At 41.4% G+C, this 27,165-nt stretch overlaps 3 protein-coding genes across 5 annotated transcripts; all 3 read left to right on the forward strand.

Moving 5' to 3' along the window:
• The first annotated feature begins 8,451 nt into the window (after positions 1-8,451).
• Positions 8,452-8,817, forward strand: LOC137295658 (staphylococcal secretory antigen ssaA2-like). The gene has a single exon (XM_067827164.1). The coding sequence runs from the start codon at positions 8,452-8,454 to the stop codon at positions 8,815-8,817; it is 366 nt and encodes a 121-aa protein (XP_067683265.1).
• Positions 8,818-10,580: 1,763 nt separating this feature from the next.
• LOC137295731 (uncharacterized) lies at positions 10,581-12,131 on the forward strand. Its single transcript, XM_067827288.1, has one exon. It carries the CDS (start codon positions 10,581-10,583, stop codon positions 12,129-12,131), a length of 1,551 nt encoding a protein of 516 aa, XP_067683389.1.
• Positions 12,132-15,449: 3,318 nt separating this feature from the next.
• Positions 15,450-26,520, forward strand: LOC137283980 (uncharacterized). 3 transcript variants are annotated; one of them, XM_067815675.1, is made up of 6 exons: positions 15,450-15,523; positions 15,699-15,747; positions 16,318-17,680; positions 19,040-19,080; positions 24,404-24,516; positions 24,849-25,947. In XM_067815675.1, exons 2-3 carry the CDS (start codon positions 15,723-15,725, stop codon positions 17,463-17,465), a joined length of 1,173 nt encoding a protein of 390 aa, XP_067671776.1. In that variant the 5' UTR covers positions 15,450-15,523; positions 15,699-15,722; the 3' UTR covers positions 17,466-17,680; positions 19,040-19,080; positions 24,404-24,516; positions 24,849-25,947. The 3 variants fall into 3 exon arrangements, with proteins under 3 accessions (XP_067671776.1, XP_067671843.1, XP_067671919.1); XM_067815742.1 differs by lacking the exon at positions 15,450-15,523 and having other exon boundaries at positions 16,318-17,692; positions 24,849-26,520; XM_067815818.1 differs by lacking the exons at positions 15,450-15,523; positions 24,404-24,516 and having other exon boundaries at positions 24,849-26,520.
• Positions 26,521-27,165: the final 645 nt, after the last annotated feature.

Consider the following 27,165-nt stretch of genomic DNA (forward strand, 5'->3'; position numbering starts at 1 on the left):
GAAGGTTACACAAATGAATAAAAGGGAGTCCTGCATAGGTCTGCAATGACTGTGCAAGTTATATTGCCTTGGCTTCAGAAATTTATTGGATTTATTATTCTGTGACTAGGTGTCTGTTCTCTACACTTTCAGACGTTGGTTATATTGTGGAAAGATTCGTGAGTGCCCCAGCCTGACAGAATAGGTTCAAATCGCAGACATCACCGGCATCAACTCCAGAAGAAACATTATCATTATCATTAACATTATCAGTATCATAATCATTATACATTATCTGCTCAGTCATTTAGTGAATCAAGTGGGAGAATATACGGTAAAAGCTCACAATCGAACTGAGTTATCTCCGTTCACCTAGGGTAGAGGAATCCCTTCCACGGGGTGATATCTACGTGCACCAAGGTAACATATGTTACATTTAACCACTTTCTAAATGGCAATGTGTAATATTAGCTTCCGTCGGAGCCAAGCCAAATAATACTTATCAGAGGGGTACACAAAGTCCACAGTCTGCTAAGTCTTTGTGGAAGTCACAGGGGCTGTGCGGTTTAGGCAGCTGACTTCGTATGCTGGCGATTAGATGCATGGCTCTGAGGGTACGGGTTTGAATCCCACATGGGACTCAACCAAAGACGTACTGGAATTTATACTTTACTAAGAAAGTGTAATCCCAAATATGACATGTGTTACATTTGATCACTTTCTAAATGGCATTGTGTAATCATGGCAGCTATCATTTCCACTGACGTATTTCAGCTCAATGTATCCAGCCGTTACACGTGAGATGTTTGATCAAATACGGTCGAAAGGTGTTCTTACGATAAGTCTCCAAAGAAAATGATACTAAACTATTTTATTTTTGTCAAATTGCTTGCGCAGAATATGAAGCGAATACAAGGAATGCGAAGGAATTCCCCCGGAGGATTTTCCCTACCAAGGGTTTTCCCCACCAAGGGTTGTCCCACCAAGGGTTGTCAAACGATGGGTTTTCCCAGGAATGCATTGATGATAGTCACGGTGTGGCGTGCTATCTAGTACGAGGCGTGTGTACGTTAGTTTCCACCATCTCTAATACAATACAAGCCGTACATTGTGTTTACGTCAAATTAAAGTACGACACTATAATCGTTTACAGATATTGTTTTCTATTTATCTTCACTATTACTGTACTGTATTATATATGATTGTTATTTTGAAAATACGATTTTTAAAAGTATTTTTGTCTGTTGGCCGGTCCCATTATTGTTAAAACCGCAATGTATATGGAAATTACTATCATGGACAAATGTTTACGAAACGATATCACGCTTTACATATCGAAAACCAGTATCTCCACCACCACATTTACACATGGCACGCAAATGACCGTATTTTCTTTAATTATGACATTTGATGTAAGACGTCACTAGACAGGATGGAACACCATGTTATTCTTGTTCTGATAGCCATTGGTGTATGTTTTGAGATACAGATTCCAGTTAGACCAAGTCGGAAACAGCAGTAAGATGTACGCCCATTTTCTCCCGATCTTTGCTTCGATCGACTGTAGCACTGTTTCTAGCGATTCTGCATAAACAATGACCGGTAACATAAATTCAAAGAATGTTCCTACTTCAGTGCAATAATATGTAATATTGTGTTTACAACCATGCTTTTGTCAAGAACAAGATATTCCAACGTCGTGTCGTTTTAATTGCAGCTTAAAAATAATTAGGGACAATTAGTTTGAGGTGAAACTACAAGAAAATACAGGTAAATATTAAATTCATGTATTCATGTAACCAGAACATTTCCGAGGAAATCAAGCTGTGGCCTGTAACTAATCAGGTCTAGACCACACAATCCAGGGACAACAGCATGAGCGTCGATCTGCGGAATTGGGGGCTCATAACGTGTAGATCAAGTCAGCGAGCCTCACCACTCCATCCCGTTAGTCGCCTCTTACAACAAGCATGGGTTACTGAAGATCAGTTCTAACCCGGATCAGATATATTAAATGTCCTGAAGCCTACTTCAGAACGGATTTGCTGACACGGTATTTCCGGTGATAACGTTGGTGGGTTAGCACATTCGACAACTTGGTTGAGGGTATTTTCCGCAGTTTATGGTGATGAGATCTTCAACTACATATCCTCAATGGAGACACAAAATACTCATCCCAGGCTTTGAGTGAAAATTCAATAGCCATTTAATGTTTCCATATAAGTTGTGTCATAATCTGAAATACTTACAGGAATCCAAATGTGAAAAAGAAGTTTCCACACAATTTATTATACATAAAAACTCTCTTCTTAATGCATGCCCTGCTTGACTGTCTTAGTTTTACCACCACAAGGGATAAATATTTCAATGTAAAACCAATTAAGGTTCTTTTTCACAATGTTAATTATCATTTAACTATTTGTTTTCAAAAGAAATAGAATTATTAGATAAACGGTGAACTGCATGTTTTTGAATAGACAAATGGTATTATATAAATAGTAGAATAAATTAGCAACTTGTTACTGACTGTTTCCTCAAAGGGGTTAAAGTATTATAAAATTATTGTCCTTCTGAGAGGGTTCAAAGTGAATTTATACATACCAGAATTTCTAAACGTAGAATTTTTGGGGGTTTTTTCTATTTTTTTAAAATCATTCCTACATTTGCCCAAAATCACCAGCGGCAGGCAGGAAATATATTGTAAGTCCCCATGGTCCCCATTATGGTGATCTACCTTCAGGTGCTCGCAATCAAAAGCCCTATTTTGTATTGTGTTTTTTTTAAATGGTTTAGCATTTTACATTGAACTTAAACTGGTTTTAATCGCTTCGTGATAATCTAGACGTTATACTGTCATTCGCCGGCAGCCGTTTAAAAACGAAAGAAAAACAGAATAAACAAACTGCTCAAAAAAGAAACGCATAGGTAGAATTGTTCCAAGTAACTTTTCGAATTTGAATCAGTAATCAGTATATCTATGGTGAACACTGTCTGCAAACATTTCCGAGTTTGAATCTATTGTCATTGAGAACAATTCGCCAAAACGCACCAAATCTGTTTTCCTCAATGAATGCAATAAATTGTGAACGGGAGGAAATTCATGCATTTCCTTTTGCGTGCACATTCCGTGCATCATTTCCAATAATGTTCTTGCGGAAGCTGACAATCTTAAATTTGGTGTTAAAGTCATACCTAGACTTAATGAGGTTCAGCGCAACAATGCGATTGGCCATTTGGAGGCTGGGGAGTCTCAGTCTGCCATTGCAAGGCAACTGAATGTGTCACAGAGTACCATAGCAAGACTTTGGCATCGCTACAAGTAGCAAGGGTCAACACGTGATCGCCCAAGGTCAGGTCCACCCCGTGTGACCAAGCCCGCTCAGCACAGGTTTATTTGGCTTCGACATTTGCGGAACAGGTTCACCACAGCATCCTCCACAACATCGATAGTGCCAGGACTCAATTTCTGGTCAGACTGTGAGGAACCGCTTACGTGAGGCTGGTATTCGTTGTAGGAGACCTTTGCGAGGACATGGCCTTACACGTCAACAGCGGCAACAACGCAGACAGTGGTTATCGCCAACATCTCCAATAGGCATTGCAAAGGTGGGGAACTGTTATCTTCAGTGACGAGTCGCGTTACATGCTGCGACGTCCCGACGGAAGAGCACATGTATATCGACGTCGTAAGGAACCCTACGCTGCAAATTGTGTACAGGGAGTGGACAGATTTGGTGGTGCAGTGTTATGGTTTGGGCTGGCATTTCACACAGTAGCAGGACAGATTTAATTCAGATATAGGGCAATTTGACAGCTCAACGTTACCGTGGTGAAATCATCAGGCCTCATGTCCTCCCTTTCATAAACCACCAGCACGTCATTTTTCAGCATGATACCGCTCGGTCGCATACAGCAAGAATAACCAGGGATTGTTTTGTCCAGAACAACGTTCAGATTCTTGATTGGCCCTCACGATCACCGGACCTTAACCCTATTCTATTATCATCTGAATTGGATCGTCGTGTGACCCTCAGCCACAAACGTTACCTGCTCTGGCACTTCATCCGGAATCTGGTCAGTCTATGGGACGTCGATGCCAAGCAACTATTGATGCTAATGGTGGCCACACAAGATACTGACTGCTCTGCGACCTTGACCTTGGAACACTTGTCATTTGTGACGTACAATTTCTTGCAGCACTGGCCCGTTAATGTTCATTCAGGTTTTATCCCGTGAAGGTTCCGGGGTAGAATAGGCCTTCAGCAACCCATGCTTGCTATTAAAGGCGACTCAGCCTGTCGTAAGAGGCGACTAACGGGATCGGGTGGTCAGGCTAGCTGACTTGGTTGACACATGTCATCGGTTCCCAAGTACGCAGATCGATGCTCATGTTGTTGATCACTGGATTGTCTGGTCCAGACTCGATTATTTCCAGACCGCCGCCATATAGCTGGAATATTGCTGAGTGCGGCGTAAAACTAAAACTCACTCACTCACTCATTCAGGTTTTCGTCATGACTGTCCTGTATTACTGAACCTTAAGTGTATAAATGGATAACAATTTCTTTTTTATCTGAGTACAAGGACAAGGATTAATAACTTCTTTATTCAGATGATGCGACGTTCCGATACACATTCTTGTATTGCTGGTACCAGCTTGACTAGTATACAAGACACTGTGTCGAAACGTCGCATCATCTGAATAAAAAAAGTTCCATAAAAGCATCCATAAAGCTTGTCCATATATTACTCCTCAACTTCTAAATAATGCCACTCAAAGAAGTAAAAATATGTATATTCATTATCACTACTCTTCATGGTGTTTAGGTAGCAGTATGTTAGTTCCCCCGGCAATATCACAATTCGTATTGTTGTTGTAGTCAGGGCCACATTTTCAACAGTGAAACATACGGAAGTGAAAATAGAAAAAGAATTCATCTTTCGAACGAGTAGACAAATTATCTGTTCCCCCTAAATGAGTCAAGTTGACATAACAATCTAATTTCGTCTCTGTTAAAATACAGAGTGAAATACTTCATATTTATTAAGCAATTGTTTGTAACAGGTCGCATGTGGTTTGATTCTAAAACTGCACCATATTTTGGTGCAGGAGTTGTCCAGCTAGAAAATTACAACAGACCGCATTGATGTTTTGCTCTGAAGGATGGTTCTGGGGGTTCGAACCCTAAGAACCATCCACACATCCACCCAAACCCGCACCAACCCAACCCACTCCTGGATCCGCCTATGATCAGAATGTTCAAGATAATTATTGGTGCACGCTTCTCTGTGCGATTACATGTGACACGGCTTACTGACTGTTAAAAGTCTAGATAACATGTTAGTTGTTCACTTACATTATTACCAGACCTTGAAATAGATCTCAGAAAGTTGCCCACTTATCTCGTCATCAGAAACGGAAAACCGCTTGGCCTAATTTCAGCCTGAACAGGCTATTTCAGTCATTTACTGTAGACACATGAGATCACATTCAGTGTGTAAGGGAGGTAATCGCTCAGTAGTCATAAACATGGTTGATGACGTAAAACAGGAGGTGAAATGAACTCAAAATTCTTATAACTTGCACGTGTTGATTAAATATTTTGAGGCCACTATTTTATTGTAAACATTATTTGGCGAACCTTGCTGTCGCGGTGATGCACCACATCAAAGTTTATTTTGTGTGTTCTGTTTGGTGATGATAGTATAGCTTTTCACATATGAGCTTCATATAAATTCGAACTCACGTTATTTAAGGCTTAACGTCTTGAAAAGCGGCCTATCGTATGTATGTTATGTTTGGTAATGACTCTCAAAACCTTGCTATTGATTCAGGGTTATTTTTACAAAATGGCCAGTTCGGAGGCCATATGTGTTCATCCAGTTATATACACTTTACTCAAAGCTTACTTTTTAAACTTTGACCGTATTATAGATCATGTACTCTCCCACAATATGAACACACAGCTCTCTGAACTGTCTCGGGTATTCCTTTTCATGACACAATACCTTGTTGAGATATATCAGTATGATCGTTCACATCTACCTCACACTAGTTACATACTCTGTCAAGAAATGACGTGATGGTGTACGTCTAACTGATTCTGTCACATCCAGGTCTACATTACAAACGACCGCAACACGCCCATGTTGTCTTTATCTGTTTGATCACCCACTGTGTCCATTGTTATTTTGACCTCGTTTGATCATTCATTATTGTATTCTTTACTTCACAACCTAGTTTGATCACTCATTGTATCCATTATTCGAAGACCAAGTTTGATCATTCATTATTGTATTCTTTACTTCACAACCTAGTTTGATCACTCATTGTATCCATTATTCGAAGACCAAGTTTGATCATTCATTATTGTATTCTTTACTTCACATGATAATTTCATCACTCATTGTATCCATTATCCTAAGACCAAGTTTGATAATTCATTATTGTATTCTTTAGTTCACATCCTGATTTGATCACACATGGTATCTATTATTGTAAGAAACAGTGTTATCTTTCATTATTGTGTTTGTTAGTTATACAACCTAATTATGTTTGGGTATGGTAACACAATATCACAAATCGTCTTTTCATCATTCTAAGAATTAATACCGGCCGCTACCTATATATGTAACTGGTAGTTTCAGTCATTGCAATGTAGGCACATCACGTGGTCAGTTTGACGGTGTGGTCTTGTGGCGAGGACACCAGAGCGAGTGTCCACTTCAGTTTGGAGTGGGGGATATTTAGTCTCCGGTTTCCATGGAATAGTCGGGAAAGGTAAATCAAGGTTTCAACATTTTCAACAGAATTTGCACGCCTCAGTGTGACTATTCGTGTTATTCTCGCGTGAATGAGGAAATAACATCAAAGGATATTCGGCCATAAGATAGCTCTTACTCGTACGATATGACAGTTGGTATAGCATCACAACTCAGATCAGTGTTATTATACCGATGCAACGGTTCCTTGTATGTCTGTTATTTGCAGTTTGTTACATGTTTTCTGTTTCATAATTTGGAGTAAGTTCATTTCTTCACACTTTATTCTGTTTTGGTATTTGACATTTGATTCTTTACACGCACTGTCAATAAATATATGACGCCCTATTTGTTATGCTGTTCTACTATGTCAGGATTTTAAACCGTTTACATATATTTGCTATTAATTATGATTTCCTCTATTCACGGCTGGGACAGTGCCCATATGATGTAACTCATTTACTGGAAGTATAATAATCAATCTCAAACATATTATCTGATTTGTTACAAGCAACAATTTCTTCTTGGAATTTGCAATCGTTTTATTACGCTTTGAAATTTTTGAAAGTCTTTAAAAATCTCACCACAATGTATTTATGTCAGGCACCCAATTCATTAGAAACCATGGCATTGTTTTTGGGGACCTGTCGTTCATTCTTGTCAGGACATATTATATTATGGCCACGAGGGGTGCATGGGTTGATTGTTTATGTTCACTGATCCCGACGGGCGAGGGAAACATAGACAAACATCGAAGGTACATCAACCCCAAAGAACCAGCGAACAACGTGTTTGTCTTACCGAACACCTCAATATTGATTCTGAACTGTTTGAAGCATGGGTATCGGATCGCACATTTCAACCAACCCGTGTGCATCAAACGATCCGAATCTTGCATCTTGCTGCTTTTCTCGCAGGTATTATAAAATCGTTGAGGTGTAATTTCCCTTCCTAATATTCCCAGACACAACATTTGAACGTTTTGTCAAAATTTGTTGATTGGAATGTGAGACAAATCTTTTGCAGACGACACAAGAAAAACAAATTTAGAGTCATCTCCCGGCCATCAATTCGCATTCACAAAACATCGGTAATTTCCGTGCATCAATGTTACTCGTGATTCAATGTTACTCGAGATAGAGAAGTACTACCACAACCAGTCAGTCAGTCAATAAGTCGGTCAGTCAGTCAGTAACGAGTAATAAACAGAATACTAAACTCGCTTCCGTGTAATACCATTTTTATTAAACTCGTTAAAGATTTAGTATCAAACTCGCTTTCGCTCGTTTTGTACCAAATCATTAACTCGTTTTATAAAAATGGTATTGCACGGAAGGTCGTTTAGTATCCTATATTTATACATATGTGAGGAATAGAAACTTGGGACTTCTGTGTGACGAGTGGGCGTTTGAACCACTTTGCAACTCCCACCACCCCTGTAAACATGGAGAGAGTGAATAAACGTGCAGGTGTACATGTGAGAGAGAGTATGTGAGTCTCTGTGTGTGATACCTGAGGGACAGTAATGAAACTAAAATCTGAAACTACAACTTAAGAACTATGACAAAACAGGATATCCAATGAAGCATACGCTCATAATCCCGTTAGACTGGAATGAAGCATTCACTGATGATACCGTTACTTTGGGATGAAGCATGCACTGATAATACCGTTACTTTGGGATGAAGCATTCACTGATAATACCGTTACATGGGGATGAAGCATTCACTGATAATACCGTTACATGGGGATGAAGCATACGCTGGTAAGAACGCATATCAACCTGAAAGAGTGGGATATTACAACTACAACAACAACAACCACAACAACATCTACTACTACTACTACAGCTTCTATTACAGCTACAACAACTACAACAACTACCACTACAACAACTACTACAACTACTACAACTACTACAACTACAACTACTACAACTACTACAACTACAACAACTACTACAACTACTACTACAACTGCTACAACTATACAAACTACTACTACTACAACAACTACTACTACAACTACAACTGGTACTACAGCTACAACAACTACAACTACTTCTACTACTGCTAGTATTACAACTACAACTGGTACTACTACTACTACTACTACTACTACTACTACTACTATTGCTACTACTCTGGTAACGTGTGCTTGCTATACTTTGGCGAGGTCACTTTAATTTGATCCCTAAGACTGCCAAGCGGGAGACCTTCCATGTGTTTCCGGCCGTGGGATATGTGTCGAGCGCTTGTTCACTTCCCCGTTAAAGGCGACTACGTTTGTCGTAAGAGGCGACTAACGGGATCTGGTGGTCAGGCTCACTGACTTGGTTGACACATCTCACCGATTTTCAGCTGCGCGGATCGATGCTCATGCTGTTGATCTGTGGATTGTCTGGTTGGATTGACTCGATTATTTCCAGACCGCCGCCATATATCTGGAATATTGCTGAATGCAGAGTAAAACTAAACTCACTCACTTTCCTTCCTGTTGAAGGAAATAGCCTCATATTTTCGAGGTTAAAATTATAGCATTAATATGAACCTACTTCTCTGATATACATATCTTATAGATTATTATCACAGAGGTAATAACGGTCTGGTGCCCTAAAAGAAAACGTGATCCCAACGTTAAGTGAGAAACCCGCTCTCTGACTCACTCACTCACTCACTCACTCAGTCATTCTGCTCACTCTGCATATGTCCACCTCCCGTCTACTGATATAGACCTGGGAAACATATGTCCACCTCCCGTCTACTGATATAGACCTGGAAGACATATGTCCACATCCCGTCTACTGATATAGACCTGGGAAACATATGTCCACCTCCCGTCTACTGATATAGACCTGGGAAACATATGTCCACCTCCCGTCTACTGATATAGACCTGGGAAACATATGTCCACCTCCCGTCTACTGATATAGACCTGGGAAACATATACCCAACGAAATGTAATAGGGGACATATTGATCCAGTATTATCCAGTACATTTAATTTATACATATCGCCACATGCACGTCAGATACAACCGGGAGACATAAAATACACATATAGATAGGTACACTTAAGATGTACGCATGTAACCAGAAGTGAGTGAGTTGGTTTACACCGCACTCAGCAATATCCCAGCTATATGGCGGCGGTCTGTAAATAATCTGTCTGGACCACAAAATCCAGATGTCAATAGCATGTACATCGATCTACTTTGTTGGGAACTGATAACATGTCTCAACCAAGTCAGCGAAACTGACCACCCGATCGCATTAGTCGCCTCTTACGACAAGCATAGTTGCCTTTTATAGCAAGCACAAGTTACTGAAGGCCTCTGCTATCCCGGACCTTCAGGGGTTCATGTAGACAGGAAGACTGCTAGCTTTGATTTAGTGAGCGTTGACGACACCTCCACTTATTGTATACAGCACAAGGAAGCATACTGCCTTATCACACGTAAAAAGTAAAAGCTAATTGAGTAAGATTAAAGACTTGAGGGGCAGTGAAGATCTCACATCCATTTAAACTAATCTCACATCCATTTTATTCAAGTAAGCATATGTTCTTGTTAGTTGAAAATTGCAACAGAAAGCGTTGTCACACATCCTATCATCCTAACATATGTTGTTTTTATTTGTGAACTAGGTAACAACCTGTGGAACTACCCAAGACGAGACAAACCTACTGTGAACAGTTTGGCACACTAAAACTTCAAAAGGGATATTCGACTTTTATTTGTGATTTGGGCAAGAACCGAAGGAACTCATGGAGATGACAAGATGACACACACCATCTCTGACTTAATTGGCGAACTGAAACTATAACCGCAGCAAGGAGAGAATGGTTCGGGTGACACCACTTAGCACTGACCAGAGCAGCGATGCAGCACATGTTGTATTTAATGAAGACTCGGAGGAGGACCAAGTCATTGTACATGCGCTATGTGCAGACATGGAATGGTCGGGAATCAACACTACATACTATCAGAGGGATGGGAGGGAGGGGGGACTTGAGGTAAGGGACAGAGGCAGCATGATGGAGAAGGCTTTCTGGGTGATCATTATCTACCTCCAGACACCGACAGAGGAGCACGATCCCATGTTTGCCTTTGAGGAGAACATGGCTCTCTTTCTGGCAATAACACGTGATGTACAGAATGTCGTATATTTGCTGGGATGTGATGTCGAACCGGTCGTGTCAAAAGGGTTTCCTTTTTTACGAATTAAGAAGGACAGGTCTTGGCTTGTGCGTTTAACGGGTTTAGTGAAGACTACACCTTCGAAGATAACCTGTAACCTGTTACACAGATTTTGTTACCACCTAGTGCAACAACATGAGTCAGTTTTTGCGGTAACACGAGAGTCTCTATCTCTGTGGGCAAGTTTGTTTTCTCCCACAAGTCTGAACCTGGCTTGGACATTAAAGGGCTCACGTGGGTCTCAAGCCTATATAGTGACCTTTAGACACGGCTCTTTGGTCACAAAGCGATCAGAGATTGAGGACAATGGCGAGTCTACGGGTCTTGTTACAAGGACCTCCCTTTCTGAAAACTCTACGAACGCCATCTGTGATGTTACTGTTGTAGATCCTGGTAACAACGGACCTGCAGACTCAAATCCCCAAGGGACCCGCATACAAAACATAAACTGGACAGATGTAAACACTATTAAACCATCAATAATAGCACATGAAAGCGTTTGTACAAATGTGTTTATAATAATTATGCAAATCGTACAGTGCATATTCTTTCTAGGGCTCGGTGCCATGCTTGGACAATCTACTTTCCCCGTCATTGAGGGCGTGGACAAGTCAACACCTTACACAGCAGAGGTACAAATAGCTCTTGTTGCTATATCTTTAGTTCTTTCTGCTATCAATGTGTTCCGCAGTAGAATATTCATGTCGACTGAACTATCATGGATGACTTGCTACCAGCTGCTGGTGGCCCTTGTGTCTGTTGTCATGCAAGGGCTGTTCACTGCAGGCAGTCTAACCTTCCCTGTGGACGTGACACCTCGATTAGGAGGCATTGCCGCCTTTGGTATCATCAACATGGCGCTTGTAAGTGATTTTATCGCGAGCAATGACCGAAAGAATAAATGCAGATTGTTTGTCAGAACTCTTTCATTAATCCTTGTGATCTTAGTTGTGGTGGGTTACTGCACGATCTGTCAGCTCCGATACCAACAAAACAAAGTAACACTCAAACAAACTCTGATAATCACAGCCATCCATTTTGTTAGCCAGTATGGACTTTTTAAATGTATGATGAAATACCTTCGGTATATAGTTAGATCATTCTGCCAAAGAAAGCTTGGAACATACGTCGAACAAATATTTCTTGTGATATACGCGGTGATATGGTTTATGCCAATTCTTTATTTTTATTAGGCGTTTCAGTCATGTCAGTTTTCATCGGATTTCATTACCCATGAAACTGAAACAACATGATCAAATGATATAACAATTTATTGTGCATGAATACGCATTGATTGCAATACCAGCACATGGATTCCTGTTTGTTTGTTTGTTTAACGTCTCATTCAGGAATATTCCCGCTATGTAGGCGGTTTCTAAATAATCGAGTCTGGACCAGACAAGCCAGTGGTCAACATCATGGGCATTCTGTCTACGCAGTTGGGATACGGTGACAATTGTCAGCCAAACCTTGCCACCCGATGCATATCAAAGAAATACCCCTGACAAGTTTTGTGAAGAGAAGATTAAATCTCTTTTCTTCCTTTACTTGAGAGACGTTTCCATTTGCACATCCTTTCATTCTTATAATTTTGTTTGATCTACATTTGATCTCGTTTGGTGTTACTTCACGTTGGTTGGCTAGTGACATTCGTTCCAGTGTATGTACATTATTGCTATGTCGGTTATGTCACTCCATGAATTGTATTCCTACGCCAGAAACTCCCAATGATATGTATCTGTTTTGTATCATATATATTGTTTGTCATTAAACACTGATGATATCCAATTGTTTTCCTGAAGCTATTTGTGAAGACGGCGTGGTTACCGTTTTATGAAAGCTGGAAAAAGGTTTTGCTAGACGTTGGATGACAAATTGCATTCAGGAGAGTCTATGTGTCTATTAAATACAGCAAAAGAAATATTGGTATTTTAAGGCTAATAAGGAAATACAATAAAGGTTTATAGCAACCAAATGCGCACATACTAGCGATAGCGAAGTGAAAGTATATTTTGACGAATACAACGTGATTTGTCAGTGATTTCCGTGGCAGCTGGTGGTGTGATCCTGGGACATTCAGGATGAACTCTGTGAAGGGTCCTTGAATCTTCCTTTAGTTCAATTAGTATTACCTGCATCCTGGTTTAATTGTTTCTGATCAGCTGATAGCAAGCGTCACTCACCAAAGCCGACGGTGCGACAAAGAACAGACACGCGATTAACACTGTGGACCATTTCAAACCTAACTTTATCCATTGTTGTTTGCGTGGTGGTGAGTTTGTTAAAACAACCAAATAATTCATGTCTGTATCATTAGTCCTTCCAATGTAATACGAACTGCCTCATTGTGAGCATTCTGCATGGAAACTGTCCGCTAGCTTCAGGTGCGCTTTTCAGTGCGTGAACCAGTCCAAGTGCAGAAAGGCAGTAAAAACTACACACCGGGGACGGATGCAGCTTTTTGGTGGTGGGGGGCATTTCTTTTTCAATGGTCATTTAACCAAGAGTCTGGACAAAAGAGCGTGGGCACCCCCAAGCACCCACCCTCTGGATCCGCCTATGCAAACTCCCTGCTACACAAGCCGCATGACGCTCAGACTCACTGTACAGCAATTGTTGAAGGACAAGCCTATACAATTCCTTTAGTTCCGGTGCGGGAACACGGAAATAAATGTAGACAGAGATCATTCGTGTCAGGTCCTGCCTCTGTTGTACTACAAAATGGAGGACAACCTATTAGGTGGAGTGAGCGTCATACTGGACAAGGACTGACTATGGATAAAGGAAATGCATGAGACATTCGTATCCATTCTATGTTACCTATTAAACAGGATGTCAAGCTGAAAATAAAATTATCCCTCGAAATTAGTAATCAAAACGACCTTCAAAGTCGCCTAAAATAGAGATGAATGTGCGCAGTATTTTCATGTACGACTATTCATCTATCTCTATTTTTCAAATTTTGAAATCTTCACTTTTGAAGACATTTAAAGAGTGCTAATCATGAATATATATTTCTGAAAAATAGGTTGTTTATATTTCATTTTGTGGTAGTGTACATAGATAGTATGTTGCTTACTGAAATCCGAGGCGAGTTACATCACCCAAAGCCGGCAGTACACTGCATTCCATGTCGCACTGCCAGCGCCCCGTCCAGTACTCAGTACATCAAGGTGTCTTCACTCAGGTGACTGAGAGAGTGAGTTTGACTTTACCACGCTTTTGGCAATATTCCAGCAATATCTCGACAGGGAGAAACAGATACCGGATTGACACATTGTACCCATGTGTTGAATCGAGCCCGGGTCTTCCCTCGTGACGGGCGGACGTGTGAACCACAAGGTTACCCCCACGGCTATTGTTATTACTTAATGCATTTTTGAAAATGTTACAATGCAACAGGTGTTGTATTTGTGATGATTACACTTGCTCTGTGTAAGTACAAAGTCTACACAGGTTTGTCTGGAGTCCCGTTTGGGATTCCATCTCACGCTAGAGTGAAGCACCTGATCCCCAGCATGCAAACATTTACTTCTAACTTCGGTCGTGGGAGCCGTGCCAATTTCCACTTGTAAGAGGAGTTCACCAAGTAAGTGATCTAGATTCAGTGATGTAGTGATCCGTGTTCCATATTTTGTGCGAATGCCACGGCGGCTGAGTGGGTTGGATCGTTGACTTTGTGGAGCGGAGATTAGTTGCCTCATTCTTAACACCATAGATATCAGACGCGTGAAGGTCCGGGGTAGAATAGGCCTTTAGGTACCCATACTTGCCAAAATGACTAGGCTCCTCGTAAGAGGCGAATAACGGGATCGGGAGGTCAGTCTCGCTGACTTGGTTGACACATGTCATCGGTTCGTAGTTGCGGAGATTGATGCTCATGTTGTTGATCACTGATTGTTTGGTCCAGAGTCGATTTTTTACAAACAGCCGCCATTTTTCTGGAATATTGCTGAGTGCGGTGTAAAACTGCACTCACTCACTCACCCATGGATATCATAACTTTTCAAAGATGCAACAGCAACCTATTGAATATTAATGAGCACATTGCTGTATAGTTACAATTACAATCTTGCTTACACTGTTATACAGCAGGTATTAAATATATCGACGGCGACAATTGCTCTTAGCAATATAACAGGCCGAACTACGGAGGACATGTGTTGACAGCAGAAATGGGATTCCTGAATACATTCAAAAGGAGAACTGAACTGTGTTTTTCCCATCCAGTTATAATTGTCTTTGCATTTATTAAACACATTTTACATTAAGCGTAACGATTTGAAGACTCCGTATGTTTAATCAAAACAATTAGTTTTACTGTAGTTATAGTTCACACAGGTTCAGCATAGTACACATCTAATAATCAGTTGGAGGTTGACATAAAATCGATATCACGGGAGGTTTCATGCCTTCCACCTCCTATAGGTGCACCCCCACCAAGTACATGCCTATGTATCCACCGTAGTATCTTGGTTGCAACAAAATAAATCAGAGTGTTTGTATGTGTTAGTATTAAATCGTGACATCACTGTGCACGAACGCGACTTTACGACGCAATAGTGTGTTTGTCAGTCTGGTTCAGGTAAGTAGACAACTTGACAGGTATAACTATTAGCCATTGTAGGTACCTGTGAAATATCGACTTCGATGCTTTTCATCTTCTTCATTTCAGTTAGCCTCAAATAGCCATTCGATTGAGAATATTTCAATCTGAATTACCTATTAATTAAATGTAATACAGTATATTTCTATAACAGGTGTTCAAACCAAGATGAGGAAGGATGAACGAGACCAGAGGTGGTCAAGGTTGGTAATGGTTAACATGCCATTGACAGTTAACGTCCTATACAACAGTCGCCTTATTCCCCATGCTAACTCATATCTCCCATTGCCAAATAACTGAGTAGACATGACTGAAACATTTCGGCACTTCCTTGTTCTACGTGTCCTCGTCAAATTCGGATAAGAGAAATGAACTTGACTGCACGTATAATAACCATGCGGTGCGTTCCCAGATAGTTCAAAACTGCAACTCAAGGCATTCGGATTAGGATGATCATGGCTAAACCGTCGCCGTCAGTGTCTGAAACATATTCACCCAATTCCAGGTAGTGAATAATATGGATTTTCTCTATATGGATATAATCTGTGAAGCCTATCTCTGGCGTCTTCCTCTGTGGTATTGTTGACATATTGCTCACCAACGAGAGCCTAGATATCACAAATGTATCCACGTTACAAATGTTTAATCTAATAGAATTAGATTTCCTTTGAAGCAAGAAATAAAAACATCTTGTCTTTGAAAACCACTCAAAAAGACAAGCTGATGGTAAATGAGAGTGTAGCTGCTTCATTTGGACTTCTTTTGTATTACAGATGAGTGTTCCAGATGTACTCAGGTGCGGAAGAGATTCCTAGAGAAGGAGAAACTTAATCCAGTCAACAAACTTTTACAAATTCATACCGAATATAAGATTGTTACAGAGGGTGGCAAGAAAAGACAAGGAGCAAAACCAAAGACAACAGGAAAGAAGATATTTCTGAATCAAGTGGCCAAGGCAGCGTCAGCTTTACGTAACAGTGGTGGGGGTGTGCTGTTGGTCCACGTACAAGGAACGTCCCAGGAAGATCGGTGTCTGGAGTATTTCGACGAGGCCGTCAGAAATGAGTTGACAGGATTACTTGAAAACGGTGAACTTTATACTGACGTCTATGAACGTAAATGTTTGTGTCAGGTTGAGGCGTTTGAAGATATCACTGACTTTGTTCAGATAAAAATTGGGAAGGTTGAGAGTGTATGTACAGTTGATTTCAATACAAAAGCATCAAATGACAGTGAGAATCTTAGCATCAACTCTTTAAACTTACAAGTGTTGTTGAGAAAAACAGAAAGTCCGGCAGGTAGCTTTTCTACTGCAAAACTACCACATAATGTCCAGGACCTTCAAGAGAATCGACATATACAACTGAAAACTTTCAAGTACACGAAAGAAGTCACAAGTATTAAGGTAGATGCTCAAAAATTAACTGACTACATATGGAACACGTTGAAACTAAAGGACAACATTACATCTATGTCAAAGGTTGTTGGTGGGGGGTCATACTTCTTGGGTGTTAGCGAATCAAAACTAACAACAAAAGAAGGATATACCACTAAAAAACCAGAATACACTGGTTTTAAGCTGGACATATCACAAGAATTACTGAGAGAACGCATTTACCGGAAGCTGAAATCTGACATCTGTGTCTTGGATCCCGAGGGACATTTCACAGAAGGACCAAAAGACTTGGTCGATATTAGATTCCACACCACCCCGGGGCACTGTGCAGACTTAACTGTATTGGAAGTTGCCATTCGGTATTGTCATGGAGTCGTGTTCTACGACAAAGGACCCAGAACATATTGCGTCACAGAAAGCGGAGCGACAAAGATGGAAAATGTTCTCCGCATGGATCGTTGTGAATGGTTTCAAAGATTACGGATCATGCACTCTAATGCTCACACTCAAACTGTTGAGGAATAGCTGCACAATCTATGGCAGTCTAGACGCCCCTTCTATTTCTTAGTAACTCACGTAGAACAGCACTTGACATTTGGGTGTAGTTTCATAAGCAGCCATGTCCGACAGTGACGCTGGAACCTCAACTGGCTCTTCACCTTATGAGTCGGAAGATGACATGGTATGCTACATCACTGGATCCACACAACCGGTATCCGGGCATCCTGACCAGGAAGCAGGTAATTGGCAATGTGTGTATTTACGCTTTCATTTATGCATTGATGATTTAGTTCAAAACCGATAATCAACAATAAAGCCATTATAAATATTGAAAATAATCGAGTCTGAACCATACACTTCAGTGATCAACATCATGAGCATCGATCTGCGCAATTGGGAACCTATGACATGTGTCAACCAAGTCAGCGAGCCTCACCAACCAATCTCGTAGTCGCCTCTTATATTGAAGACCAACATTCTAATCAGACCTTCTTTGCAGCAAGAATTTAAAGCTTTGAAGTTTATGTTTAAAAATCTTCATTATGTTTATGGTCGGTATCTGTATCGACAATGTAGTATAATTCTTAAAACTGCAGTTACATGATGCAAACTTAACTTGTGGCAGCAACAGCGGTCATACTGCTACCAACCATGCAGTTGGCCTCAGATAATCTCAGTCTGTTTCCATATTGCTGGCAGTCACGCACGCTTATGTTATGAATGGAACTCTCCTTCGAGAAGACGCAATTGGTCAACCTCGTTATCCTGGGATGTTTTTCCAAAAGGACGCTACTTCCTGTTTGGCGACACGTGAACGGATGCGTAAGAAATCTTTGAGGATCTCGCTGGGTAGTTGAGGAGGTCTTAAATGGGTTCCACCAACCGCATAGACATATTGAAATTCATTATGATTGGTCTTTTAACGTTCGAACGATGATTACTTGTCAGTCAATACTCTGAGTAGGACCATTAAGTGAATCACCATTCAAACGGCCCAAATCGGTCCTATTTGTCGTCCTTTCCCCTTCCTAAACACGCACACACGCACGCGCGCGCCATCGCCCGCCCAACCGCCATTTCTCCTTCCAAGACGCTTTCCTGCGTACATCTCTCTATCTTTCCTACCCGCTTCTCGCCCCTTCTCGCGAGATCCATCATGGTTTCGCATCCACTCACGTGACCCCAAACTAGAAGTGCCGCCATCTTGGGAAAAGACGATTTTGCAAGGACCTATCTCACTTTGTTGAAATTCATATCCCTGCACATTTGTCTCCGTGTAGTTAGTAGCTATGAGGTTTAGATTTGGTTAGATTTGGTTAGGTAGGTAAGGTTTTAGGGCGACCTTGGGCCTTAAAAGACCTATATGCGCCCATAGATTTGGTTATAATGCAAGGTCAGTTACCCCCCTTATATATAGTTATCCACACAACGTATATATAAGTGTTACATAGTTGTATTATGTTCTTTGTTAGTGCTGACATTCATTTTCTACGACTGTTTGAATGTTTGGTAGATTTTATCAGTTACATTCATACAACAAACATGTCAGCAAACGTATGTTTTACACACTTTACTTTTTTCTCCTGTTTCCATTACAGATACCAAGCCAGTCAATGGCGGATGTATGCATTCCAGGCTGGTAAATATCATCCTCGTTGATAAATCTGTTATAAAGCGGTGTCGGGTATTACCGAACAGCTAACACCAGATCCCGCCTAATTTCTACCGTGTTTCATCACACATAACAATAACTAATACACACAACGAACCTCTCATTATGCACCATATTCACGTGTGAAGACGAATTAGCCCCGCCAGTAGCGGTAAACATATTTCATCAATGCATCAAACACACTTCATATGGTATGACAGATACTTATCTGGTGTGGTTCTTACAGCCGAGAGGTTTTCTTGTTCTAGATGGAACAGAGCTGTCGTGAACGGCTCATCACACGATACAATAAGACTCTGGTTATAGCCACCCCAACCAAAGTTAGGCCGTGTCTCTGGGGATTATGGGGACTTAAGACACCAGTTACTGACAAATACTAAACTAAAATCCTTTCAGTATTGATCTTAACCTGATTACAAATTTCTCGATAGACATTGATCAAAACAGTATAGCGAAACGTGAAACATTCAAGCATATGAAGGAGCAGTATAATAGTACAAACAATAAATCAGACCATATCGATTCTGCTTAAAGGTATATGGTCAATTAAGCCAAGTAACGAGTAGCATGTTGCCCCCCAAAACACATGTGATTACAATTACGTACAATTTGCGCATAATGTAATGTCAGTTAAGTACTTTCATATACAGGAGGTCCAGACACAGAAGAAATATTCCTTCATTTCTGTTAAAATTGTAGCAGTTTCAAGGTAAACACTCACTAATTGCACACTGATTGATGGTTTGTTGAAAACGCCGTTCTTATACTCATTTGTAAATCATATAACTGCCAGGAATCGAACAGGCAATCCTGAACAGTGTAACTGCACAAAAGTGTTTCAGCGTGTATCTATTTATTAGGATTTCCAAATGTAGATCACTAATAGTATCTTTAGTTAATGATCTTTATTTGTATTGAGTTGATATGCCTTGTCGCTATTTTATTGAATCACTATGTCATTATGTATATCACAGAGAAGATTGAACTGTTTTGAAAGCGGGGCGACTTGATCACATATAGGTATTAATTCTCACAGCGTCGGTGACACTTTCTGTTATTTCACGTCTGCATACAAAAAAATGAAGCATACGGAAGATGAACTCGAGAAAGCTGAAAAAGAAATAATTTACTGGAAGCCTTACTTATAAATACATGATTAACGTGTATGTATTTTATGACATGTGGACGCATTTGTGGGAGACAAAATTATTTTACTGGCCCTTGAAAGTAATGGAATTACGTGAAAATAATTGAATGACGTGCAAAGTGCAAGTCAGTCAGTAGTGGAGCATGTAGTATAAGGGAAACTACTCTCAACAAAGTCATGAAATTGACTGCCCCAGCTATATACTGAGCAAAATTGATACCTTGACATTCAGTATTTTGGGGACCATAATATTAATATTTATTCTAAGGCAATTATTTTAGTTGTATGCTGTGCACAGAACACCTGGACATCAACAGAAAACAGAAACACGTCTCGCCGTTTGTCTTTAACATGGTTAACATTTATGATGTCGGCCGTCTCTCCAAAATGAAGTTCACAGAATGGAGAACAATGGAGCTGAGGTGTTCAGTAACGATTGTGTCCACCACTAGAGTCTCGTACAGCCACACAACGTCTTCTCATGGATCTCAGAACGTTAGTGAACACTGCCCGAGGAAGACGTCGCCACTGCTCAACAAGGACATCTTGAAGATCTTGCAACGTATGTGGTGGATTGACTTGTTGACGAACACGTCGACCCAGTTCGTCCCAGATGTGTTCGATAGGATTGAGGTCGGGGCTACGCTATGGCCAATCCAGGACTTGAACACCGGCATCTCTTAGAAAATACTGCGCAGGAACTGCTGTATGGGGCCTAGCGTTGTCTTGCTGGAATGTTAGTCCACGGGCGTGTGTCTGCATGAACGGAAGCAGAACAGGTTGCAAAATCTGATCCCTGTATTCGACAGCAGTTAAGTTCCCCTGAATAACAACAAGACGAGAACGTCCGTGTGCGATAAATACCCCCAAACCATGACGCTGTCTTCACCAAATCATTCACTGACGCCGACTTGAGCGTGACGTTATGCATATATGCATATATATAAACTCCCGTTCAAAAGAAAGTACACAGGCAAGAAAACGTGAAAGAGCAGACAAACAACACAACGCTTAGACATAATTGAAAATGTGTATTGAAGCGCAATTACAAACAGACATAATGACATAAGAATAAACCATTTAGAATCGAAATTGTTCCAGTAACGTTAAGTCAAACAAGCATGGGGTCAAAATTACACTTTTCAAAACTGCTGATGAGAAAGTCATTATCAACAAAACAGACGACATGAAGTCCTAACAATAGGTAACACACTCAATATCTTGTGTGGCCCCCATTGGCATCAATACACGCCAGGACACGTCTTCTCATGGAAGACGTAAGCCGCATGATGACGTAATCAGGAATTCTGGCCCATTCGTCATGGAGAGCCTGTTCCAGTTCTTGAACGTTGTGTGGTTGCCGTTGCCGACGTCGATGTTGCCTCCGAGGTGATCCCACAAATGTTCGATGGGATTGAGGTCAGGTGAACGAGATGGCCATGGCAAAACATCGACATTTTGGCGGTTGAGAAAGTCTGTGGTGAGCCTGGCGGTGTGTGGTCGCACGTTGTCATTTTGGAATAACGTTCCTTGGTGCTGTTGTACGAAGGGCAATACCACAGGCCGCAACACCTCATCCCTGTATCTGTGCGCTGTCAAATTGTTACGAATAGTCACTAGACGAGTCTTCTGGTCGTTGCAAATGGCTGCCCAAATCATCACACCTTCTCCACCAAACGGATGAACTTGTTGTATGCAGTTTGGCGCCAAACGTTCTCCTCTATGCCTGTAGACCCTCGTCCTGCCATCCAAATGAAACAGATTGAACTTGCTTTCATCACTGAAGAGTACACGAGCCCAGTTGCGACGTTGCCAGCGACGTACCGTCCTCGTCCACTGTAACCGGTTCCTGCGATGTGGGAAGGTCATGGCCATCCCGCGGAAAGGTCGATATGCCCGGATGCCAGATGCGCGAAGTCTCCTCATCACCGTGAACCTGCTGATGCGGTGCCCCAATGCTGTTGCAGCTGATGACGTCACAGTCAACATCCGGTTCCGGAGATGCAAAACCCGTAGGTGCTGATCTTCTTGCGGTGTGGTCACCCTCGGACGGCAACTTCTGGGTCGATCAGCTGTCTTGTCCATCTTCTGAACCCGTCTAAACTGTCTGTTTTGTGCAGCCGAAGGTCCTGGCAATATGACTGTTAGAAGCTCCCATTTGCGACATTCCGATGGCTCTCTCTCTCTGTTCCCGCGTTAGTCTCGGCATTTCCTTAGTGTTCTTTTTGTCGTATGCCTCCTTGGTAATACAACAACGCCTTTTATACCCATTTTTTCTTGTTGATTGCACATGCAAGAGTAAAAAAAACACGATTTACGTAACATTTCGTGCAAAGTGCGCAAAATGGTTGAGGTTGCGTTTCGGAGAATGTATCCCGCTAGTTGTTTTCTTTAGACATGTTTTTCGTGAAAATAGGGATCAATTAGAACGAAGTAAATGTATAGTGACCAAATATGTGTACTTTCTCTTGAACGGGAGTTTATATACAAATATGCATATATGCATATAGATAGATATATAGATATATATAGATATATATAGATATAGATATAGATAGATGTAGATATATATAGATATATAAGATATAGATAGATATATATAGATGTATATATGTGTGTGTAGGTAGGTATACTCAATGACATTAAGATCGCAATTCCTAATTTGGGAAATATTTCTAGTTAACATTTCCGTGGATTTCTTTTACTAATGGCACATAGGTACCCCTTATGCTGGGTCTCTTTTTGTGGAGTCTGGGTTTGGAACCCAACATCAGTTCTCGGAAATGAACATAATTGGTGCAATTGTCTTATTGCAGGAAATTGAGCCAACTCATGTCCCACCTATTGCACGTGCAATTCATGCACTATGGCCCTTTAAATACTGCTTCAAATTTGAACATTCCTCAGTCTGGAAAAATGCCACGTCTTACACAAGAGAACAGGAACAGAGCCCTTCGCATGCTGGATCAGGGTGCTGCACAGGCAGTCGCCAGACACTTACATGTCCATCCATCCACTATTGATCGCCTGAGACAACGTTACAACGCCACTGGGAGAGTTGCAGACCTGTGACAACAGCTGCTCGGGATCGTCACATCCACTTGCGCAACAGGTTCCAGGCAGCCGCTGCCACTGCAAGGGGAACCATTGGGACACGGCAACGTCAGATCAGTCCCCAAACAGTCCGAAGACGTCTGGTTGCACAAGGAAAACACTGTCGTCGACCGTACATTGGCTAGATCCTGTTGCACCGTCATGGACTTGCCAGACAACGATGGGCCGCAAATCGGGGGTATCTGGGTAACACACGGTGGGGGAATGTCATCTTCTCTGATGAATCCCGATTCAGCCTCAATGTTGCTAATGGACGTCAGCATATCTACCGACGTCGACGTGAACGCTTTGCCTGTGTGCAGGAAAGGGATCGTTTCGGGGGTGGAAGCGTCATGGTTTGGGGCTGCATCAATGACAACTTCAGGTCACAGTTAGTGGAGGTCCAAGGTAACCTCAGTGCTCAACGTTATGTTGATATGGTGTCCGTAGACAGCTCGTTTTTCAGCATGACAACGCCCGACCTCATGCTGCCAAGTTAACGGGGGAGTGTCTGAACAATCAAAATGTCCGTCTTATGGATTGGCGCGCTATGTACACACACACGCACGCACACACACACACTTACATATAGAGATAGATACACACACACACACACACACACACACATATATATATATATACATACACATATACGTGTATATATAATGCATATATATATATGTATATATATGTATATGTGTGTGTATATATATGTGTGTGTGTGTTTGTGTATATACATATGTATACATTTGTATAAATATGTATACATATTGTATTTGTATATATATATAGGACTCCTCAATGAAAGGTTAGTGTTCTTTTGACAGTACAGTTCCACTAAGGATAGCAAAGACTTGCATTATGGTTTTTGAGCTGAGAAAAGCGCTTAAATAGACGTGGTGCTATATTTAGAATGAGGTAACCTGGCGTTGACCAGGACTTGTTGACTTAACATCTCATCGACCATATACGCACAACGTTTAAGGATGCGATGCCAGTTGATTGTCTTTTCGTCAGTTTTACTCTTTGCGTCTTCTGAAATATATCTAGGAACTAGACGATCGTTTCCCGGTTGAGGAAGTTTCCCTTTCATGGCATGCGCATTAAAATTGCTGTAGCGATCGGCAACTTGAGGAAAGGATACCGAAATGGAATTTTGTTCGGTAATATCGACACCGCTCTAAAGAAGTAATAAGTAACTTTCGGGATCGGGTGACTAGCTAACCTGCTTGGTGCATGTCATTGTATCCCATTTTCGTAGTTTGGTACTCCTAATATCAATCTCTCGATTTTCTAGTGCAGATTCATTGGTATTTTTTGCAGACCGCTATCTTATAGCACTATTGTTGAGTGTGTCTTTGAGCAAAAAAACACAAATTGGAAATATCCTCCTCAGTAAACTGTGGCCTTAATGCAGCCTGCATATTACATTCCATGGAAGATTCTCTGTAAACAGCTTGCAATTGTTCATATTGTTCATTGTCTATGTTTCAAGATGCAGACGGAATTGGAGCCATTGCTCGAGACACGCAGCCACTTGAGGAACCCGGGGAAATCCAGCAGTGAGGTGGCGGAACCGTCAGCTACATATACCACTGTCACTACACCTAGTTCCAGTAGGGGAAAACAGTCAAAATTGAAAATTGTTAAGAGAGTGCCAAGGGATCAGTCAGACAGGGTTTCTGACGGGAATGTATATAGTTTGACCCAGGGCATTCCCCTGCAGAAATTAATAGACAGGGTTGGACTGAATAAGAGAGGGTCATCTGCTATTTCTGAAGACAGTGGACTGGGTAGTTCGAGAGGCAGTGTGGAGAATGACCGTGTGATTGACACAAACGAACTGTTGAAATCCACAGCGTCAATGGGCTCTGCTGAGGAGGATAAAAAAGTTAAAGCAGGCAGGAAATCATTACCAGTCCTACAGATGGCAGATGGCATGGCAAGAGGAAATGTAATTTATATCCAGAACAAGACAAAGAAAATATCCATACCTAAACCCACCAAAAAACAGTAAAAAGCATTAACCAAATATTGGTGAAGCAAGAAATAGACATTGATGCCATCTGCACCGCTTACTTCAGAAGCATCCTTCAAGCGAATTGCCATAACCGTTTTTCCTTCAAATAAGGATACTACCAGCGATATGATCTTTGGCTAATTGTAACTGAGGCGATTAGTGTATTGGCGAACCATTCTCCATTATTCCTCAGTGTACATAACTGCGGCATATAACATAATACTTCAAGGAAGCGAATCGGAAAACCCACCGGCCTTCCCATCTAGTTACCTCTCTCGGCCAATGAACATCAAGCCATATGTGTACATAGTATACCCGGCTTCATCACATTATATTGTGTGCTACTTGTTATCCACTTTCTCTTGTTGTTATTGTTTACGTGCCTTATTTCTACTTATGTATTTATACCTGTTACCGAACTGAATAGAAGAAACTCTGTTTTGTGTGTTTTCCCCTGTTCGCCATCTACTACGCCATTCCAAAGCAAACAACACACCACGATTATCTTATGGGTTTGTGAAGTTTTATGTCTTGACATGTGTTGCGTGAATATTATTACCACATACCCTACCCATACTGTTATTTAGCATCATTATTTTTCATTCGTGACTAGAGAACATTATTGTAGAACAGCCTCCTCATAGTGAGTGCTGGGTAACCCTAATAGCTCTTCCCCCGTTTGGACCCGGGACAAAGTAAGTCACGTTGAATGAGGCGTCCAAATTAGGCAACCTGTTTGCTCTGGACGAGGGTTCTGGTAATTGAAAGCAAGAGGGAGAGTACTGTGTTCCTTTTGCCCACTTCCACTTCGACCCTGACTACAACAGGACGGGTGGTGGTACGGGACGGGCTTTATTCGGTTCGTCTTGCCAGAGTTTGTAGATCAGGTTGTTACAGCTTTAAAATGTTTCACCATCTCCTCTAAACGATTACCAAATGTGTCAAATTCACGTCGTAACTCAGTGACGTGTCATTGCTGTGGAGACCGTCATGAGTAGGATGAGATACAGACAGTGACGGCCCACACCCTGCATCACCCAGGCCCCGTTCTGTGTGTCAAAGGTACGGTAATGAAAATCAACTGTGTAAAAGTAACGTATCAAAAACATGATGTAATACACTATTGGCAATATATTTTTACATATTATGTTCTGATGCATTTATCTGCTCTGTAGCTATGTCCATATGTCATACCATACTGACATGACACAAGCTACAAACCTCCGCCCTAGACCTACATCCCCGGTCACACATGACCTACGTCTACATCGCGAACAGTAATTCAACCTGAAACACCATTACAAAGGTCTAATTCACAACCAGCCATAATGCATGGAGCACTTAAAGAATAACCTTTTCATGAATAGTGGAGATCGTACACAGTCCTTTGCCGACATACTTCATGGCACCGGTGACCAAACAATACCTACGTCATCAGCTACTCGATATATTTGTGGTGGCGTCTGGTCCTCTGCATAGGACTTAGGTCACAACTCAGTTGACGCAGAACAACGTTGAGCGCGACCGGTCTTTGGATGGGGTGGCAGTGTTTGGCAGGTAAACTCCTGGGAGTTTCTAAGACTTCTGTCCTGCCCACGACGAAGAACATGAGACACATGTGGTCTCACCTTAGGCAAGTTTGATCAAACTTGCCTCTATTCAGCCAAAAGAAAATGGGTACCCGGTGAAATAGGTCGTGACACCTAATAATCTTCTAACGTCTCACAGGCAGCTTGGGTTGTCCAGGACAATTATGTGTTAGCATGCACGAGTGTGTGGAAAAGGTGCGGTA

Source organism: Haliotis asinina, chromosome 1 (assembly GCF_037392515.1).
Source record: "Haliotis asinina isolate JCU_RB_2024 chromosome 1, JCU_Hal_asi_v2, whole genome shotgun sequence".
Taxonomy (NCBI): Eukaryota; Metazoa; Mollusca; class Gastropoda; order Lepetellida; family Haliotidae; genus Haliotis; species Haliotis asinina.

Bases quoted from the DNA above. Each gene is read 5' to 3' on its own strand.
- LOC137283980 (XM_067815675.1), top strand. From the start codon at position 15,723: ATGAACGAGACCAGAGGTGGTCAAG. The intron at 15,748-16,317 runs GTTGGTAATGGT...TTTGTATTACAG, and splicing joins CGAGACCAGAGGTGGTCAAG to ATGAGTGTTCCAGATGTACT.
- LOC137295731 (XM_067827288.1), top strand. From the start codon at position 10,581: ATGGTTCGGGTGACACCACTTAGCACTGACCAGAGCAGCGATGCAGCA.
- LOC137295658 (XM_067827164.1), top strand. From the start codon at position 8,452: ATGGGGATGAAGCATTCACTGATAATACCGTTACATGGGGATGAAGCA.